This window comes from Empidonax traillii, unplaced genomic scaffold (assembly GCF_003031625.1).
Source record: "Empidonax traillii isolate 1590-97213 ecotype Southwest subspecies unplaced genomic scaffold, ASM303162v1 scaffold25:size3598162, whole genome shotgun sequence".
Lineage (NCBI taxonomy): Eukaryota > Metazoa > Chordata > Aves > Passeriformes > Tyrannidae > Empidonax > Empidonax traillii.
In genome coordinates this window covers 3,187,193-3,201,207 of record NW_020955218.1, presented here as the reverse complement: position 1 = coordinate 3,201,207, position 14,015 = coordinate 3,187,193, and the positions used below count along the sequence as shown (strand labels likewise).

The following is a 14,015-nucleotide window of genomic DNA, read 5'->3' as shown; positions in this document are numbered from 1 at the left end:
CCGGGGCTGCGGCAGCGCCGGGGGCGGGGCCTGGGGCGGGGCGAAGGGGAGCCCAGCCGTGCGGGCGCGCGCTCCGGTGGGCAGGGCCTGCGCGTGTCCCGAGCCGGGCGCGCGGGCGGGAGCGGGATCGCCGAGCGGGGCCCGGCAGAGCCGCCCCGGCCCCGGCCCCTGCGCTGCCCACGGCCGCCACAGCCGGTGAGGGGCCGCGCTCGCCGCGCCGGGACTGGGCGGGGAGGAGAGGGTTAACGCGCCTCGGCGGCCGCTGTGGGGAGCGCGCCGGAGCGGGGCGGGGCCTGCGGGCGCCGGTAGCTGCGGGAGCAGCCGCCGCGCTGGGCAGGGGCTGTGGCGGCGGCGTTGGCCGGGCAGGGTCTGGCGGGGGCTGCGGCGCTGCCGCGCAGGTGGGTGCGGGTCCCGGCGGGGGTGAGCGGGCTGTGCCGCGCCGAGGGAGGGGGCGGCCGGGGGGGTCGCGGCCTCGCCCCGTCGGGCCCCGCACGCTGTCACCGCCCGCGGCGGGGCGGGGCGGCCCCGGCACGGCCCCGGGCAGCGCGGCCACATCACTCCGCGTCCTGCCGGGCACTGCCCGCCACCGGGCGGGGTCCGGCGCTGCCTCGCACGGTCGGTCATTACTGCACTGCCCGCTCGCCCTCCCCGGCCGTGCTTTTCCGCCTCTCCTCGCTCGGTCTGTCCTTGGGAAGGGCTCGCTTTTGTTGTCTCAGTCACCTCGGTCCGAGGTGATGGGGAGCGGTGCCTTTCTGCCCAGACCTTGTGGCGGTGTTGGGGGTTTTGTGTGTGTTTTCCTTGCGAGCGCTGAATGGTCACGTTTCGTGTATTTTATCGCATCTACTACGGGGTGAGCGTCAGCTGACACGGTGCTTTGTTTCTGGGTCTGCTGCCATCCTGGAGCCCTTCCACATCTGCCTCGTCGGTGGCGTGAGCTCCGAATCTCAGTTAGGATGCCTGTAATTTATTTTACCTGGAATGTTGCGTGTGCGCCCTGGAAGTTCACGTAGTGGTGCGTGCCGACCTGGGGTGAAATGGTTCAAAGTGAAGCCCCACTGGAAATGAGAGAGACAGGGAGATGCGAAGAAAAGATGTAACGAAACCTCTACGAGGGGGTTGGGGTGGGTGGGTGGTGGTGGTGGAAGCGGTACAGGAGCCAAGGGAATGAAAGCAAATGGATAGAAATAGGATTGTTCTGTAGAACAATTCATGTTTAACATTTCGTCCAAGCTCGTTTGGGAGGCCACGCTAATGCGCGCAGGGTGGTTGTAGCTGGATAACGTGTTACCTTAAATCCAACAGGCTGTAACCGCAAAAAAGGTGCCTGGTTTGGCTGTTGGGTTGTAATTCTCAAACAATGGCCAGCTGGGCTAAGGTGTCTCCAGCAGTAACCTCCGCCAGCTGCCTGCCCTCCTTTCCTCGCTGAGATTACGGCGTCTGTAGCCGTAGGTGGCTGAGCACACATCTCCTTCTGAGCCACAACCTGACATGCTACTGGAGTTTGTGTTGAAAACTGCAGCAGCTCAGATGTGTGCCCCCATTCAGGGTCACTTATGAGTCAGCACCCTCGCAGCCATTTCAAATAGGATGGGAAGAGAGAAGTCACCTCCTTGCCCATGCTGCTGGAACTAGAGCTGGTAGTACAAGAGTTGAATTTTTTTTAGTAATGAAATTATTGTATTAAATCAGTAGTTATTTAGTTCACTGCTGTATGGAATGTAGTTCAGTTCTGGAAGCACAGTTCAGAACTTTTATGACAGAACAGCAGTTTGTGGAACAGTCAAGTCTATGACTGTACTATGTCATCCAGAATTTTGGAATTGTCTGAATCCATCAAGCTGCAAGAGGTGCTGCAGCTTGAAAAAGTTGGGTATCTTCTGAGTGAAATGTGAGTATATCATAATATTTGACATAATTTGAACTTTTCCCACCACTTCTGGGAACCAATTTAGTTGTAATTAAATCACTGTAAAGATGTTAGCAGAAGCCCAAACTGAAGAAAGCCTGCTATCTGGGCTGTACTGAAGCATCGTGTTTTTCATAACATTTGACATTCTTTTTGATCCTGTCACAGGCTTTTTTGAGATTTTGTTCACATAACTTTTCATCTGTAATATGTGACTAATGGCCTGACTAGCAAAAAAACCAGGTTTTGTATGGTACCTAGTCTGTACCTTTTTACTGAATTGCAAATCTTGGTGATGAAGGAAACCTGATTGGCTTTTTTAGGGGGTTTTGTGATTTGGTGTTTTTATCCCCCCCGCTTTCAGTCTGCCACTTTCTCAGTTCCTGGAAGCACTTATCTCTGCTGCTGAATGAATAGAAATATTTCACCCTGCTATTGTAACCAGTGTGTGAGTTCCTCACTATTATTGCTTATTTTGTGAAGCAGGATACCCCTTCTCCCCTCACCCCTCCCTATTTTCAAGCCTGTTCCCCCCACCCCAACTCCTCTCTTTCGTGTGAGAGGTTTGTTATAACACTTACCTGTCTAAGCCTCTGGTAAACTGTGTTATGTTTAAGGGTCTGGCTTGTTTTAGCTGAGGATGGTTTGATCAGAGGTATGGAGTATGGAGCCATGCATGTAGCTTTTTGAATAATTGCTAGAACTAAAACAGCAATGTGTCTTCTTGATCTTTGCTGGCTACTCTGCCACAAGAGCACCCTGGGTGAGAATTCTATCCATGGCTGCCTGTTTAAGCCAGGAGTTTAACTCTGTGGCGGTGGAAGGGCAGGAGATCCTAGAAAATCCAGTGCTGACTTAGCAAAAGTGGTGTTTTCTAGCATGTGATTTATATCAATATTGTTCATGCGACTTTGTTGACAGGGCCAGATTATGATGGAATTTCTGTAGCTGGAGGATGCTTTGCCTTGCACAGTAATGTTACCCATGATGACCTTAGGCTGGCTGGCTGCATGTGTTCACTAGTGCTTCTAGGTGCTTCTGGAATATATTTATTGCTTTTTGCATTTTGTTTCAGCTGTTAGAAAGTGGGTTGTTGGTTTTGTGCCACCTGTAGGGAAGAGAGAAACAGCCATGGGTACAAACACGTTTGTACTTTACTGACTTTATACTCTAGTATAAAGTATTTACTGACTTTAAAATTCAGGCTATAAACTAGCCATACAGTGACAGAAAATTAACATCCACAGGTTTTTAATCTTCTAGGTAATTAGAAGAGTGAGAATTATTTTAATCAGTTTATCACTAGGAAGTGATAGGTGCGAGTTCTGACTCCTGTTGCTTTTTGTGTTTTGGACCTTGTTTTGAAAGAGGAAGGGCACATGATAATTTTTTTTCCCTCACATCTGCTTTTAATTTAGAGACTTATAATTAATTATATGTCCCAGTCACTGCACAAAACAAATGCTGATGCACCTACCCAGCCTTCCCACATGTCAGTGTTAAGAAGGTAGGGCAGGGAGGGACGATGTGGGTCCAGTATCTGGTAAACCCAGAGGCAAGAACCAGTTTGAGAATGGTCATATCTGCACCACGTGCTAATCCTTCTGTAATAGACTCAGTGAATGCTTAAGGCTGTAGGAGAGACTACATGCTGGGACAGCGTCCAAGACTTCTGCCACACCTGGGAAACCTTTCAGTGTGATGTCCAGGTAGTGTTAATCAGTATGTGCTCCAGTCTCAGATAGAGAAGCTTCTGTTTGTGCACAGCAGCCAGAACAGAAAGAACTTGCTTGTGCCACCCGAATTTAGTGACTGGGTTGACTTAGTACACTGGGTGCAGAACCACTGAAGTCTGACAAGCGAGATGAACGAAGAAAGGCCTTTAGAAATATCAGTAGTGCCTCATCATCTGCCTCAAGCTGAGACTGACCTCCAGAGCTTTAGGAAAAAATCCTTATATGCAAGTGGCATATCAGAAAGAGTATCTAAATATGAGCAAATAAAGGTTTGGCTGAAATAGATTTATTATAATAATAGTAAGACTTGTCTTTTTGTGGTCTTGTTTTTTGGGAAAGAAGATATAAGGGAATGAAGGTGTGGTGGTGGAAGTGTACCCTTTATGCTGATATCAAGATTATGGAAGTTATAAGAAACAAAACTTGATGTCAGTTAAATCTGCTTTTGCAAAGAAACTGTTAGTAGAGTATGTTCTGTCTTCCTTGTTGAGTGAGTAGATCCCATGAAAGGAATTGTATACCTGTGGGAGACAAATTAACTAGGAAGCTAATGATTATTTCTGACTCTTGTTTAAAGACTCACAGGTAGCGTTTTCTGGATGAGCTGTCTTGTAGGGATAGGAAGCAGAATGGTATCTGAAAAGGACAGATCATCGAGATGTTTCCATGTCCTGTGGTGATTTAAAGTGTGTGTACCATTTATGCTAACCTTTCAAATGAAAAAACTGTGTAATGGGAATGTCACCTTATGTTTAGAAACAAAACTCTCCTTTGACAAATGACTGCTGTTTTTTTCCTCAAAATGTTGGGGTCGGGGTTGATGACCTGCCTTTTACAAAACATGGGTTTTTTTAATACGTCAAAGTCACCTCAAGATTACTGGGGATTTTTAAGATACTGTTCTGGGAGATTTCTCTGTCATGTATGTGGGGAGAATATATCAATTCCCATCTTCTTATGTTTGGTGAGACAGAACAAAGGCACTGCTGCATTCAGTGAACCTGGCAGATGTGCAAGTAGGTGAACTCAATTTAAAAAAAAAAAACAAACCAACCACCGCCCCCCAGCTTTTAAAAAGGATTGGATATAAACAGATGGCAGTGCTTGGGCTTCTGTTTATGTGCTATATAGGAATGAGAATCAATCCTAATATGAAGTTACTTTTTGGACTTCTTTCTGTCTTAATTTCATTCATCCCTTGTGCTTTCTTGCTCTTAAAGCCACGAGGATATTTTGATAAACAACCCTGAATTCCATGGGTTCAATGCCTTGTGTCCAGCACTGCCTGGCTTGCAAGTAGTTTCCAGAATAAACTTTCTTCTGTCCTTTTGTGTGTAATAGTCATTAAATTATTGTGAAAAGTAGTGAAAAAAATAAATTGTAGTGAAAAGTAGCTTTCTTACCTTCCAAAACCAGTCAGTCAAAGCTGTAATCTACAATATAGCCCTAAGTTGAAGGCTTCAAACTTTTTATGTAAAGTAAACATAGCAGCCATAGCTTTTATAACTGTGGTGGTGTGCACTAGGAAGTAACAGAATTCAATATTTCTCTTGGTTAAGACACCCCTAGGTTGTTGTGAATCATGTCAGTTCTGTCATTATACCCACTATCTGGATTCCAGGGAAAATATATCTCGCAGGGTTTTATTGGAATATAAGCTTTTTCCTTCTCTTTGGAATTCCATCTTTTCTACTCCCTTCTCTTCCCTGTGTTACTCCGTAGTCCACATCCTGCTGAGTAATCCAGTCATTCTTCTTTGTGACTAGCTCTTGGGGTGTGAATTATGTAAATGGCAACAATTGCTACCTCTGTTAATGAAACCTAATGTGTCTGCTGCAGACCTTTATCAGATTAAGACACCTCTTGTGAGGGCTGACTTTGCTTCTATTATAAAACTGACAGTTCAAAGCTTTCCTTGTGCGGACAGGAATCCGTGGGACAAGAAGTTCTGTCTTCTGGAAGCTGGATAGATGGCTTCCAGAACGCTACTGGGAGGCACTGGAGGGGTCCCAGTGGTGTGTTTGCCTGCCTGGTTTGTGATCCCACTGCCCATTCCTATCAGGCAGTGATACTGTTAAGGAGTTGTCTCCATAGATGTTGCTGTCTGTCAGCTGCTGCCAGTCCTGAACAGAAACTGCAGGAAAGAAATTCAGAGGAAATGTTACTTGCTGAGGGCTGCAGCAGCTATTCCAAAATTCATTTTGTTTTAACAAATGGAAGCAGGGTTTTCCAGTATTTCTGCAGCACTGTATTTCTGCAGTTGGTGTGTATTTGTTTGCTTGCTTACCTGCAAGTAGTCACTGTGGTTTTAGTATTTGTCCTGGAGTAGAGGGAGATACAAAAGGCTTTATATATTTATATGACAGAGAGATCCTCCAGAGGTTAAAACACTCTCTGTTAATGAATCTTCTGTTTTCTGTCAGGTGTAGGCAGGAATGTCTGCTTTCTGAGCCATTGGTTCCCATAAAGTACTACATTATAGGGGCTGAGTGTAACAGCATTGGTAAACATATCTCATTTTACTGAATTCTTGGTTCTGAAGTTGATGTTCATGTGATCCCTACAGAATTTCTTACATTTCAACTATGCCTGAATACAACCCTTTTACTGAAAACCACCAGATCTTTGACAAGATCCGTGTTCCTACTCCTGCTCTCTCTCACGTCATAATTGCCCTTACAAGTAAATCTACATGAAGTTGTGCAGGTGGCTTTTTACTCTTCTTTCAGCGTGCCAGGGCCTGATGCAGCTTTTGGGCTACTTTGAATCCCTGTTTTCAGTGTGTATGGCTCTGGATATTGGTGTACTTACTGGCTTTGGTAGCTGCTTTGCTGTTTTGCAGGAAGCTTAATTCTCCCTTGCTTTTCACTGGCTGACCAGGCTGCTGTAGTGAAACAAGTTGCACTGCAGTCTATTTGAATATCTCTGCAGTACATTTAAATGTCTGCTGCCAGATTTTAAACTTTCTCCACAGTTCATGGTGTCTGTCTCTGAGTGTTTTTTGGATGGTCACCTATGATCTGAGAAGACATTTTTCTTAGCTGCCCCTTCAGGAAAGATGTACTGTTAATTTATCTTAAAATTTTCATGCTGATAATGTGTTCATAACTGTCCTTTTTCAAACCTTTTTCTACAATACTGTGTAATTCTCATCTGTTTTTCTGATAGTTCTTCCTTCAAGCTTTTCCATAATCACTAGATAGCATTTTCCACTAATAATAAAGCAGGTCAGTTGTATGTCTTTGTACTTGCAAAGCTGCTATGCCACTTTCTAGATATCTGTAAAAAGTTTTTACGTGGGGTGACTTGATTTTTTTAATTTATTTATTTTTTTTTAATTTGGCTTGCAGATAGGATACTCTTTGGAAGTTTTTGTTCTCTTAATTGAACAGTGAACATGAGAATTTTGTTTCATAACTTTAAAGGTATACAAGCTACCTTTGAGGAAAAATGGTTTAGCACTGGCTTCAACTGCTTCATTTTTTTAAACACTTGAAGTTTATAGTCTCTTTCTTTGCAGTCTTGGGAAAGGGTTTCTGTATTGGCAGAAGAGACCAAAGTTTTTTGAAAACTGCTGGAGAGCTTGCAAAGGGAAGGTGGTTTGCACATTCGTATCACGGTTGGACAGTGTTCCTTGTGGTTGCCACCATCTTGTAAGGTTAAGGGATGATTTATTTGTGACTAAAATTGGAGTCAGAGTAGAAGAGGAAATTAGTAGCAGTGCTGCGTGTTGGCCTCACGAAAGATAAGAGACCATACTTCTGAGATTCCTGGTAAAATTCTAATGTGGGTCAGAATATTGAAAAATACTTAACTTTGCTAGTTGTGTTGCTGTATGAAAGAAATCTTCCATATGCTTTAGCTTGGATTCCAGGAGGGAAAATAGAATTCTTTCTTCTTCCTGATTAATTGGTGTTGGGAATATGAAAAGAGTTTTTTTGTCACTTCCTTCACTTTGCTGTTTCCAGGATGAAAGATGTTTTTCCTGGTGTAATTGTCTTAATATTTGTTTCCATAAGAAAGTGATATGGCTGGGGATAAATGCTACTAGGAAAAAAATGGGGGGGGGAGAGTTTAGATTTATTTTGTAAGGCTTTTTTTTTTTTTTTTTTTTTTTTGCTTGAACCACAGCAAATCTGTGTCAGTGAAAATACTGAAACTGGCTGCAAGTGTGGAAGGGTGTATTTAGTTAACACTTGGAATATTCACAACTTTGTAGTCTAACAATGGTGTAATCAAAGTTGCTATTCAAGAAAAAATACTGGAGGGTTTCATTTGCCTCTTTTCCAAAGACTACTTCACTTCTTAATCTATTGATGTGGTTTGAAAAGAGAGTGCAGTGTAATGCATGGCAGAGAGAGTAGAGTTGAGTTCTCCCTGAGTTTCATCAGTGCCAGCTCTGGGAATCTTTCCCATAACACTGATCAGCAGCTATTTCTAGCAGCCGGCTTTCATAGCTTGAATTATTTGATGTTTCTGAAGAAGCAGATGGTGCCTACCTGGGAAACAAAGCTTAGAGCTGGTGTTTCCACTTTGGGTGGATGAGACCTCACCTGCCTACCCAGTATTACTGGAGATGCTTCCTGCACAGTACCTACTGTGGCACCAGCTCCTTGCAGCTGCCTGGGAAGCTGCTTTGCTGTCAGGGGTATCAGCCAATTTCATCCTTTGAAAAGTATTAATAGTTCAACAAAACGTTTGGTAAAGCAAGGAGAAAGCAATTCCTTGAGTTTTCCCATTTTGAGGGTGATGAACTCACGAGAAATGATCTAAAAACTTTTGTACTCTACTTATGTGTTGTTAAAGGCTTTACCAGGTGATGCTTCTGTGTGCAACAGTGATGTACTTTGAGCAGCTTTTAAACTTAGTGTTTTTGAGGGAAACTGAAACTTGTGTAATAAAACACATCTGATCTCTTGATTCAAGTTAAAATCATTTAAAGCTGTTAAGTGAATGAGTGTTTGCACTGACTTACTGTGGTGAGCTTTTAGCAGATGAATTAAGTGTTGTGATTTGGATTAATTTTCAAGAGAATCCTCATGAATGCAAGCTCTCAGTTGAATGTACTTTATGTGGTGTCTAAGAAATCATATCTGACTTGTTTTGAGAGCTCAAGTGGTGTCACAGCAGCATTTTTAGCATTTTGATATCCCAAACAGTGAGACTAGTCTGAAATAGCCTTTCTGTTTGGAAGAAGTGTTTTCCTTCCAGATCTGGGCCACAGTGTCTTGCTTATTGAAGAAACTTCAGTGAAACAGTGTAGACTTTGTTATTTAGTTTATATTTCTGTCCCGTTTTGCATAAGGATATAGAGTTGAAATAGAAGAAATGTAACTTGTATTAAAAAAAAAATCTGTAGGTGTTGCTTTGGTGGATAATTTCAGTTATTATTACTGCTGGTTGTCTTTCCTAGGCCTGTTTTCCTTTACATTTGTGTTTTAAAATACTCTGTAGCAATCTTGTAGTTAGCTTTCCTTGTTGTTTAAAAAAAAAGAGAGCCCTTGAATGTCTTGAACTACTCACAACATAATATCAGCTTCCATAAACTTTGTAAAATTACTCATGTCATTGTATCTTCTATATCAATTGTGTAAAAATGAAAAAATGCTGCCTTATTCTGATCTTGGTTTCCATTTAGAATTTAAACTATACATTTTAAAACTATTTTTGCTGTATCTTCTACTAACTTTTTGTTCTGAAAGGAAAAATACTGTATATTTTCTACATTGCACTTTTCCTTTTTTCTTTTCCAGTATTTTCTGCAATATTATTCTTTTGTCTCTTCCCTTCCACCCACTTGCACTATTTCTACAATTTCTTTTGTAAGTGTATTCCTCTTTTAAACCTAGTCTTTAATCTGCTTGCCCAATTATTATCTCACTACCATGCTATAAGATTTGGAAAAATTGATGCTGAATATCTGTCAAACCTAAGTTCTGAACAGAAGGGGCAGCAAGATAAAAGCTGGTGTGAAAGGAAAGATGTTGGGATATGTAAATTGCTGCTGCTCTTTAAGACACTGCCCAATATATTTTTTCATCTGTTGTGATCAGGAATGTTCCAGCGTTCTTATTTCAGCTGAGCCCAACATTTACATGAAATAGTTTACACTGGAAAAAAGTAGAAGGGGGCAGGGGAAGAGAACTGTATAGTGGGAGTGGTTCTTTAGTGCAGTAGTTTAGTCACAGGAATGGATTTCTTCCCTGTTTTTTGCTTTTCCACTAGATTTTGACTACTAACCACAGTCCCGGCCCAGTGCCCTGTACTGAAGAGTTCCCTGCCAGTGCTTGTACAGCACTGCAGAAATAAGGAGTTTTATTGCATATGCTGCCAGAGTTCTTGTTTAATGAAAAAGTAGAGGGGAGAGGGAACCAGCAGCATGATGATGTCATACTGTTCTGTGTTTCAGGTCCCTGTTGTTGGAATGTTATTTAATGGAATTAATCTGAGCTGGTTAATGAAAAGCATGTTTCAGTTGAAATCTTTTCTTAACCTGAACAAAGATTTAAGTTATTTTAGTTTGAGAAAAAAACAACAGACTAGAACCAGTTTTCAGTGGAGGTGTGATTCTCTTCTTCCTCTTACCCTCCTTGGTTCCATTGCTGTGTGATGATTGCTGTTCTTTCGGAATTGCATCTGTACTTGCTTAAGCTCCGTGGTCAGTAGTGATTTCGTGATTATTCTTAGTTTTGGGTCTGACTTCTGCATTTGAAGAAGGGCTGGCAGCAACACTGAACGGGACCTGCTAGTCAAGATCATGGTCAGAATCATTTCAGCCCATCCTATCTTCCCATTTGCAGGATTATTTTCATAGCACAAGGGTTTAGAAACCATGTCCTATGGAAGCTAGCAGTGCTTGAGGGGAAAAATATACTACTGAGTGGGCTTTAAATTTTGATTTTCTCTTACTCAGAAAGGTAATAGATAAAGAATTAGGGCCGATGAGAAAGAGAGGAAAAGATCAGATGGCTTCTAACGGTAGAGTTAGATCATGACCAACAAAATTTTGGCTTGAAAACTGATGGATTCTCTTTCCCTTACCTCTTTACTGTGATAATACAACAACAGAAAAATAAAAAGTTCCTTTTTGAGTTTTAATATTAGGGTTTAAATAAAAAATTGCTCTTCTGTGAGTGGAAATTGAAAAGATGCTGTAGAAGTAGAAAGGTAGTAGAATACAATTTATTCCAGTGTGGGACAAAATATTTGGTGATAAGCTAGGTATTTAATATGTTACTCATATTGATACAGATTTTGATATGTTATTCTTATTGACACAGATATGGTCCTGAACATCATGAGCACGTGACTTTGAAGATGGACAACTGGATCTGTCATAAGTTGTGATTGGCCTTAAGTTGACTTATACCCGTTGAAGAACTCTCCCATTCCTGTTTTTTACCTGTCTGATTGCCTCACACCACCAGTTTAATCATGTATGGAAGTGCTCGGTCCGTGGGGAAGGTTGAGCCCAGCAACCAGAGCCCGGGGCGTTCACCGAGGCTGCCACGGTCGCCACGCCTGGGCCACCGTCGAACCAACAGTACGGGAGGCAGCTCTGGGAGTAGTACTGGGGGTGGCAGTGGGAAAACCCTTTCTATGGAAAACATCCAGTCCTTAAATGCTGCCTATGCCACGTCTGGCCCTATGTACCTAAGTGACCATGAGAATGTGGGTGCAGACACCCCGAAGAGCACCATGACATTGGGCCGGTCGGGGGGGCGGCTGCCTTACGGTGTTAGGATGACTGCGATGGGCAGCAGCCCTAACATTGCCAGTAGTGGAGTTGCCAGCGATACCATCGCGTTCGGGGAGCACCATCTCCCTCCGGTGAGCATGGCATCCACTGTGCCTCACTCGCTGCGCCAGGCCAGGGATAACACCATCATGGATCTGCAGACACAACTCAAAGAGGTGCTGAGGGAAAACGATCTGCTCCGCAAGGATGTGGAGGTGAAAGAAAGCAAGCTGAGTTCTTCCATGAATAGCATCAAGACCTTCTGGAGTCCTGAGCTAAAAAAAGAGAGAGCTCTGAGGAAAGATGAAGCATCAAAAATCACCATTTGGAAGGAACAATATAGAGTTTTGCAAGAAGAAAACCAGGTTTGTCATCTAATGTCACGGTTGTGTTAGTGTGGTAGCGGGATTAAATGAGTTTAATAAACTTGCATGTCACATTTAAGCAGCTAAATGAGATTGTTGCTTTTCTTGGGTAATTGATGTGGGTAAGACGTGTTTTCAACTTGCAAGCCTCTTTTTAAATGTTTCTTGTCAGACTTGTAAGCCACCTCTTTAGTGCTCATCTCTCCTGGGGTGTCACGTAGGTTTTTTTCCCTAGGACTGGTGCTAACCACTTGGTTTCCTTGTGATGGTATTTTTCCCTGTTCATAATTAATATTTTCCTACAGTTTACCTCTTGAAGCCTTCTCTGATATGCCGAATGTACTAACTGCTGACCCCAAACACAACTGAACTGTTGCTGGATTTTGATGGATTGCCCTTAAAACAAAGTTCAAGTTACACTGATCTTACTTTAGAATTAAAACCTCCAGACCTCCAATTTTCAGGCAGATACAAATTGCATTCTTGGCTACATTTAAGTAACACTGTTTACTACATGCTCATCTATTTTTTTATCATAAACTGTGTGTATCTTGTTGTGCAACTCTCACGAAACACCCCGTGGGTTTTTTTGTAGTGGTCTGGCCAGTTACAGGATAGGCAGAAGAACAGAGAGTCTTTGGTGTCTGGGTCTTTTGTCTTGTCCATCTTAAAAGCATCTCCAACTTAAATAAAAGTGAGAGGCTGATTAAAGTTGAGGTCTCTTTGTAGTCTGTTTTGCTTATTAAAAGCTTTTTTCAAGTTTTCTCACCTGGACCTTCTTGCTATCTTAATCCTGAAGTAACTACTTATCTTTGAATTAGTGTCCTCCTCTTCAGTTGGTTCTGGCCAGATGTGAGTTAGGCATCTCTCTGGACTCTCAGGTCATAAAATTCACCACTCTTAATGGAAAATAGGCCCACCACCCAACTCCAAAAGTTCCTTGAAATGTAAGTCAGCTTTCATGGTGACAAAATTACTTTCCCTATGGAGCTTTTTAAATATCCAAAGACATTTAATGAAATGTTTTGCCATAATTCAAGGATGATCATGCTCTTGTAGCTCTTAAGGTATAGTTGCAACTTTAGGGAATGCTTTTTGTAAGGTTTGCTTTAGGAAGTGGAAGGGAGAAGGAGAAAAGGAAGAGTGCTGGTAGTACTCCACATGTTGTACTCTGCTTTCAGGTGACCTCTCTTAAATAGATATGGTTAATGGTAGTCTGCTACACTGAATATGTCTGCAATTTTCTTTTCACTTCTTTAAGAACTTAGTTGAAGAAAGTAAATTGCTTTTCCCAAGGTAGTAGGAAATAATTTACTGAACCTGTCATGTGGGTTTTTTAGCTATATTCTTACCAAATGGTGAGTATCACAACATGGGGTTTGTTATGGTGTGTGACATTTTATGTTCATTTTCATATGTCTTCTTGGAGTGCAGAAAACTTGAAGTTAAATACTTTCTATTGCAAAAGTTGGACTTCTTTAGGAGTGATACAGTGAAAATTTTAGTTAGAGTGGTACAGTACCAGGATAATAAATATGTGGAATGCCGTTCACTCCAGTTTCTGATGCTCTTTGTATTTCAGTTGCAGGTAAGTATTTTAATTCTCAAATTCTTTTCATTTTTAGTCCTGTTTTCATACTGAAGAGAATGTCTTGGAATATAGTAACTTCTTTTTTTTTTCTGAAATCAATTTTGACATTTGAAGATGCTTTGAATATCTTTCAAAAAATCCAACTAGTATATGGTTTAGAAAGGATTAAGCAATAACTGAATATGAATAAACTAGAGAACAGTGATTGCTCTAGCTTAGATTTTTTTTTCTTGTCTTTCCTTTATCCACTAATTAAACATTTACAGATATTTCTAGGCTGCTGTTCTTAAGGCAATCACTGTAATTGCTACCACACTGGTAGAATTGTATAACTTTGGTCCAAAAATAAGAAGGGTGCAATTTAAAAGTAAAAGGGTATTATTGCAATGAGCTGTAAAAACTAAGAATGCTAATTAATAGATTATAGTTAGCTAACAGTGTGACCTAATGAAACTCTGAATTCATTGTGTCTTCTATAGCCTTTTAGAGTTGGTCACTTCAGTCCTTTATATGGAAGATCAGTTTAATAGGATTTTCTTTAATTGAACAGACTTCTCTGTTTAGACTCTGAACAAGAGATTTCCCTGATCTCTTGGGGGACCAGAAAAATCTCATCATTACCCCTCCAGCCTCCCCCTAAAATGAATTCTACTATAATTGCAGGAGCTGGAGTTTTAGA

General features: G+C 42.0%; 1 protein-coding gene across 12 annotated transcripts in view; it reads left to right on the top strand.

The window, feature by feature from the left end:
* The first annotated feature begins 118 nt into the window (after positions 1-118).
* ERC1 (ELKS/RAB6-interacting/CAST family member 1) overlaps positions 119-14,015 on the top strand; it is a 301,902-nt gene continuing 288,005 nt past the window's right edge. For 11 of the 12 annotated variants that reach the window (XM_027905936.1, XM_027905963.1, XM_027905952.1 and 8 more), the window contains exons 1-2: positions 119-195; positions 10,923-11,745. In XM_027905936.1, coding sequence (XP_027761737.1) covers positions 11,077-11,745 — 669 coding nt within the window. In that variant the 5' untranslated portion in view covers positions 119-195; positions 10,923-11,076. Of the gene's footprint in view, positions 196-346; positions 399-10,922; positions 11,746-14,015 lie in introns of those variants that run through there. The other variant, XM_027905895.1, reaches the window with a different exon arrangement.